Source organism: Mandrillus leucophaeus, unplaced genomic scaffold (genome assembly GCF_000951045.1).
Source record: "Mandrillus leucophaeus isolate KB7577 unplaced genomic scaffold, Mleu.le_1.0 Scaffold4, whole genome shotgun sequence".
NCBI lineage: Eukaryota > Metazoa > Chordata > Mammalia > Primates > Cercopithecidae > Mandrillus > Mandrillus leucophaeus.
The window spans coordinates 8,190,662-8,197,970 of NW_012104253.1; the positions used below are offsets into that span (position 1 = coordinate 8,190,662).

Below are 7,309 nucleotides of genomic sequence, written 5' to 3' on the forward strand. Positions count from 1 at the left end.
CCTGTGTGGTGTCACTTCCGCCAGCGCCCGACGGCGCGCCGGGAGTCTGGGTCTCGCGAACGCGCCAGAAGCGTCCCTACAGCCGGGAACGCGCCTCGCGGATGACAACAAATTCGTCGCGCGGCGGCAGTGGAGGTGTCTGCCTCAGCCCCTGCCGCCTCCCCTCGCGCTCTCTTGCACTCTCTCTGAGCCGGCTGGGATCTCCCTCGGAAGTCCCCTGGCCTGGGGCCAGGAGGACCCCTCTGCGTCTTGCCTCCGCCAGGCCCAGCGCGAGCGGCGCGGCGCCGGCGATGGGGTCTCCCTGAGGAACTCCCGGCGCCAAACAGCGATGAAGGGGCCGCCCCAGGCTTAGGCCCCGCCGCGGCCTGGAGCCGGAGTCGCTGCCCTGAGGCCGGAGCCAGCGCCACCCGCAGCCGCAGTCAGCCCAGCTGCCAGCAGTCACCATGCCTTGGCCGTTTTCGGAGTCTATCAAGAAGAGGGCCTGCCGGTACCTCCTGCAGAGGTACCTGGGCCACTTTCTGCAGGAGAAGCTGAGCCTGGAGCAGCTCAGCCTGGACTTGTACCAAGGCACCGGGTCCCTCGCCCAGGTCCCCTTGGACAAATGGGTAAGAGCTGCCGGGCAGCCAGCCGGGCGGGGCTCGCTCCCCTCTTTAGGGCGCTTTGAACCGGTGCCATCCAAGATTGGTGACAGTCATTCCCTCCTTGGGAATTGTTTGGACCCGAGTGTGGCACGGCTCAGAGAAATGTGTTAGAGTGTTGTTTAGTCTGTTTAACAAGTTTGCTCTCCTGAATCACGTGTTCCGGAAACTTAACAGATGTAATGGAATCTACACTATGGGAATAATTGAGTCAGTGCTTCGGGGGGTCTGTGAAGCAGGCTCAATAGGTCCGTGGGAGGAGGTGACCAGAATTGTCCCTTGGGATGTGAGGGGCCGCAGGGTTTTGTGGCAAACAAACCCTGCCTTTTGCGATGACATTCTGGAACGATTAAGGATGAAGAGGACCTCTGGATGTCAGAATCCCTAGTTATTGGTTTTGGGTTGGCTACTTGCACACCATGTTTGCCTTGTTTGTCATCGTGCAGCGTTTGCCATCTGGAAGAAAGTTAGGTGAAGGCCTCCTGTGCCGGTTTGCCTGCTTTTGCTTGATTATATGTTTACAAGATAGGTTTGTGTACCCAGCCTGTGAATGGTCGTGTGGCCCTAGTAGTGCTGTTGAGTTATGCCTCTTTGCTCCACGTGACAGATCGTAAAAGCAGGTGTTGCAAAAGCGCTGAAGCTGCAATTTTCAGACATTTTAAAACCTGTCTTCTACTTGTCATCTACTTAAAACCTGTCTTCTACTTGTCAACTGTGAGTTCACTCATTGGTATACAGGTGCTTCATCTGAATTTCAACTCACCACATACAATTGTACCTGCATTTGTGTGTTCAATGCATAATATTTTACTTAAAGTATATTCACTTTTGGGTTTGACAGGAATAGAGTGGCTTCTACCCTTTGCCCAACCCATACTTCCTTAGCCACAGAAAATCTTAAATGATGGAAATACCTTATTATGACCCTTAAGTGAATTTGTGCTAGAGACTATAAATCAGTATATAATTTTATCAGTATGTACATGACTTAAACTAGGGAGAGTACGCAAGATAGTGGAAAGAGCCCTGGTTGGAGAGCAGTAAGACCCAGTCCCTCACCAGGAGGTGAGAGTCCTACCCTTGGAGAGACTCTCCAGTCCGCCACAATTAGCCAAATGGTAATGGACTTAGCAATTCACCTGAGTTCAGTCAACACTAATGGAGCATACACTTCATCTCTGTGTCGTATTATGGTATTGTAATGCTGTAATTCTTTAAAAAGATAGGGATTCTGATGTATATTTTTGAATTCAACGACCCATGATTCTATACTTTTTATACGGTTATGAATAGATTATCTTGAAAAAAGAGGGTTCAAGATTTATTAATGCCTTTTGTGGGTCGAAAGACTTTATATGCATTATTCTTTGATGACTTTAGCCCTATAAGGTGGGCATTAATATTTCCATTTTACAGATGGAGTTAAGCAATTTGCCCCGTCGCACATCTAGCAAGTATTACATCACATGGCCTAAGATCAAAAGAAAGGCAGTTAATGTTTATTGAGTATGTATTTATGTCAGGCATTGTAGTAGGCACTTTCATTTGTGAGGTTTTATTTAGTCCTTATGGGAAGTCAGAGGTAGTGATATTTGAATTTTATAGTTTGAGTTCAGAAGCATTGGCAAAATGATTTTTGACTAAACTTAATCTGAGGATTATGTTTTGTTCTTGATGGTTGGGTTTTGTAAACTAAAATAATGTTAAAGCATCCAGTAAACATTTCCTGTTGCTGATTTTTTATTTTCATGTGCTGTGTTGATGGTTAGGATAAATCTTGGTGTAACACTTAGATACAGCTATTCAGAGTTCTGATTCCAAATTCAGTTTATTTTGACACTTGATTTTTTTTTTTTTTTTTTTTTTTTTTGGTAGAGGATTCTCTTGCTTTGTTGCCAAGGCTGGTCTTGAACTCCTGGTTTCAAGTGGTCCTCCCACCTCTGTCTCCCAAGTGCTCAGATTACAGGCATGAGCCACAGGACCCAGCCAGATACTTGATTTTAATGACTTTCATGACTGGAAAAAAGGTACCTTCAGAGATTCATCGATCCTAATGGAAAAACTGATCCTAATTGAAGAATTGCTCTGCTCCTAATGTTTCAATTCTAAATGATCAATTATGCAAAGAATTGTGTTGAACTTGGCAATGACATTCCTTTCATTCCTGATCTCAATCAGTTTTTCTGTTACTATGACTAATTGACATTGCATATATACACACAGGTTTAAAATTCAATTTTTCAGGCTCTTTGTTCAGAAGACTTAGATTGGTTGGAATAGTCTTTACATGTCTTTAAACATTTTGTAAACTATATAGATAATGACTTAAAAAATAAGCAGTGTTTTTAATAGACATCGTTTTCAGCAACAAAATTATGGAACAATGGAAACATTTCCAAATACAGTTTTTCAAATGCTCTCCTCATAGTACAAGTAGTCTTTGAAAAGTGGTTGCTTTCTTACTCATTATTAAAGTGCTATCTTTATTTTGAAAAGACAGATTAAGTGTGTTTTGTTTTTTGGAAAATATCTGCTAGGGAGCATGTACCACTTGTCATGTCCTTGTCATAAATTCATAAACAGTCAGTGGAGAATTCTTCTCTGTGTAAAAGGAAAATGCTTATCTTTAAATCCAACCCTTACACACTTGGCCATAGGAGAGACCAGGAAACCAGAAAGTAATTGCCATTCACTGTCTCTTTACAGAGATTCTACTGTTTAAAGATCTGTTTTTATTCTGTAGAATGTATGCGGAAATGTTTCGGTGTGCAGAAGTGGAAGGAACATCCAGCTGAGGGCACCACTCTTAATCCTTCTCTGTTGTGGAACTACTAGTCTTCTCTTTGTACCAGTTTGATATATGGCCTGAAGGAAGGTGCCAGTGCCCATTTGTATATTAAATATAAGTACAATTTTTTAATCTAAATTTGGAAAATGTAGAATGTCTCATTTTCTTCTCACATCCTTATGAATCATCTGATAATACTTTAGGATATATACATCCAGTTTTGGAGATTACTACCTTAAACGTGGCATGAAGTGGAGGGAGGAATAGAGGCAAGGGGTTTGGGATTGTTCCATCATTGGAATAGTCTGTCTAAAGATTTCATAAACTCCTTGTCCCTAGAAGTGGTTGAAATGGCAAAATGTTGAAAGGAGGAGATTCTATTTGGGTAGGAAGTTGGATTTAATGACTCATTCCTTTTTAACTCTTTATGACCGTGCCTTTATTTTTGTTTTTTAAATGGAATTTCTTTCATTAATCGATTCAATACATTTATTGAGCTCTTAGCATGTGCCACTGTGAGGGGCTGGGGGATATAGCAGTGAACTAAACAAAGACCCTTTTCTTACACGAGCTCAAGAAGATAGACATTAACAATTTATTACACTGAGGCCTTTTATTTTATTTTATTTTTGAGACAGGCTCTCACTCTGTCACCCAGACTGGAGTGCAGTGGCATGATCTAGGCTCACTGCAGCCTCAACCTCCTAGGCTCAAGTGATCCCCCTACCTCTCCTCCCCTCCCTGCAGTAGCTGGGACTACGGGTGCTTGCCACCACACCTGGCTAATTTTTGTATTTTTTGTAGAGACGGGGTTTCGCCATGTTGCCCAGGCTGGTCTCGAACTTGTGGACTCAAGCAGTCTGCCCACATCAGCCTCCCAAAGTGCTGGGATTACAGACGTGAGCCACCTTGCCTGGCCACTGAGGCCTTTTAACTTCAGTTTAATAATGTTTCGATTGCTGCTTATATTCTCTTGGTGTTTAATAAAATCATCTTCAGTTCAAGAAACATTGATTACTGATTATTTGTCAAAGACCACCTGGAGACTAGAATGTTGCCTTCACTTTTTCTGTTTATATGCGTGAAACTCGTTGATGATAATTGAAAGCAAAATGCCCTTAAACAGAAGAATAAAAAACTCTAAAGAACTCTATAGTGGGACATTTATTTGCTGAGTAGTTCAGGTGGCTCCACTTTAAGAGTTATTTTCTTGTAGTATAGTAGTGACTAAAAAAAAAAAAAAAGAAACACTTCATAGGACTGGTGAGGAAACACTTCATAGGACTGGTGTGGAAAATGTTGCTTGAGCCAAGTAGGTTGAGAATTTTTACTACTCATATATTATAGTAGCCTTGGATTTTCACAGAATGACTGAATTTCAGGGTACCTTATGCTGCAAGATACATGGGATTTTGCCTAAGTGGTTATAAGACTGGACATAAATATAAACTATTTAAACATACTTAGGGAAATTATTTTGTAGCTTAGTGGTACAATGTAAATTCTGAAACTGTTGACTCTCCAAAACTGTTAACATTTACCAGTTTTTTTCTTTTTTTCCTTTTGTTTTTTTAGAGACAGTCTCTGTTACCCAGGCTGGAGTACAGTGGTGTGATCAGCTCACTGCAGCCTCAAACTCATGGGTTCAAGTGATCCTCCAGTCCAGCCTCCTGAGTAGGTGGGGACTACTGGTGTACACCACCACAGCCAGTTAATTTCTTTTAATTTTTGTAGAGACGAGATTTCACTATGTTGCCCAGGCTGATCTTGACCTCCTGGGCTCAAGGGATCCTCCCACCTCAGTCCCCGCAGTTGCTGGAATTATAGGCATGAGCCACCGTACCAGGCCTCTTTAATATTACTCTTCACTGCTATAATAAACCTTTCTGTATTTAGAGGTTTAAGTTTATTTCAACTTCTCTGCCACAAAATTGGGACAGAAAACTTGGTGTTTACTCAGAAGAGTTCCGTCAAGTCCCGTTTCTTACATGGTTATCTAAGGTTGACAGCTCTCCACTTTACAAAGGCTAAGTCATTGCCTACATATGCTTTAAAACACTGTTAGGTTTTTAATTGTTCATTTTTAACTATAAAATTAATATATGCTCATTATAAAAAATTCAAACAGTAAAGAAATATATGAGGTATGAAGTAATAGAGCTTAATCCCATCTCTTCCGGAGATAACATATGGTACAAAAGTTTCAAACTTTTAGTTCTGGAAATACTTAATACATGAAGCAAGCGGTTCTACTTACCTTTTTAAGTATTTTATGATGGGCCTTTTTTTTTAATGGAACGTGTCAGACATTCTTAAAAAAAAAAAAAAAAAACTTTGAAAAAATCTGAAAAACCCAAGTAGAGGGAAGAACCTTGATGTCCGTAACTTGTGGTACCTAGTTGCTGTGAAAGAGGAAATTCTAGAGAAGGAGCAGGTTTTCTCCACTGTCTGGAGTTGGGAGTGGGAGGGGAAGATTGAGATTGGATAGAGAATAAGTTTTACTATATTGATTTTTGAGGGGACTTTAGAATGTGGGGGCTTTAGAATGTGGGGACCTTAGATCCAGGTAGAGAGGCTCAGGAGGCACTGGGAAGTATAGGAAGATTGCAGTTGTGAAGATATGGGAGTTACCAGAGTATCAATAGTGAATAACACAGTGGGAGGAGATGGAACTGCACAAAGTGCATGGGTAGTAAGTAGATTAGCTTGAGAAACAAAAAAGGCTGAAGATGAAACTTAGATGAACTCCAACATGTTAAGTTGTAGAGGATCAGAAAAAAGACCGAGATGGTGAAGTGTTACATTAGTCAAGGGAAGTTAGAATTTCAAAAAGGGGGAGTGGTCCTAGGAACTAGGTAGAGATGAGAATTCAAGAAAGACGAGGACTGAATATTATTTATTGCATTTGTCATTTTAATGGTGGTTACGAGCAGTTTCAGAGGAGCTGAGGGTTAGAAAGTCACTTGTAGTTTGCAGTTTGAGCAGAAAAAATGGGGTTGATGGCTAGGGGAAACATGGAGCAAGGTAGGGGTTTTAGTTTACTTTTGAAGATAATAGTAATCATTTATTAAATACCTTCCATCTCTATATACTGTACTGTGTGGGTGCTTTTACATGCATTATCTTACTCTAAATTGGGTACTATCCATTCACTGTGAGGTTAAATAACTTACTCAAGCTTAGTATTAAACAGTGCAGCAAGATTTGAAACCTGTCTTTCTGACTTCTGTATCTTTTTTTTTTTTGTGCACCACACTGCCCCAGATTCAGAAACTTGAGCTTCTCAGACATAACAGCACTGGGTTCACCTGGGAATTTGCTGACATTCAGGCTTCTAGCTCCTTCCATACAGATTTTGGCTCTAGAAATTCAAGAATCTGCATTTTTAATAAACATCCTAGGAGATTCTGATACATGTGGTCCTTGACTGTGTTTTTAAAAGCACTTGCACTAAAGAAATGGAGAGTTTTTCCATTGTGTTTTAAAAGCTTGTTTTATGAGCCAGCCCCAAACCAGTACTACAGTAAAAAAAAAATTATGATATGTTAACACATGATTTTGCTTAGCCTCCTGCAAAATCTTCCATTGTGAAAATACATTCCTCTTTTTCTTGTTGTGTTTCTGCAGTGATTAATTGAAGACCTTTTGCAAATTACTTAGTTTTTCTGATCCTCAATTGCCATATTTGTAAGGTAGGCACAAAAATACCTAATTCGGAGGGTTATTGTGAGGATTTAATGCAGGTATAAATGTAGGTATAAAATAGTACACTCTGGTGTCCTGTATGTAGTAGGTGCTAATTAAATGTTAATCTAAATTAGTTAATGCACTTTTTTTTTTTTTGAGACAGTCTTGCTCTGTCGCCCAAGCTGGAGTGCAGTGG

General features: G+C 40.9%; 1 protein-coding gene across 1 annotated transcript in view; it reads left to right on the forward strand.

Annotated features, from left to right (window-relative positions):
• The first annotated feature begins 57 nt into the window (after nt 1–57).
• ATG2B (autophagy related 2B) overlaps nt 58–7,309 on the forward strand; it is an 83,151-nt gene continuing 75,899 nt past the window's right edge. Inside the window, exon 1 of the mRNA XM_011991662.1 lies at nt 58–605. Within this exon, the coding sequence (XP_011847052.1) occupies nt 444–605 (162 nt within the window). The 5' untranslated portion in view covers nt 58–443. The remainder of the gene's footprint in view (nt 606–7,309) is intronic.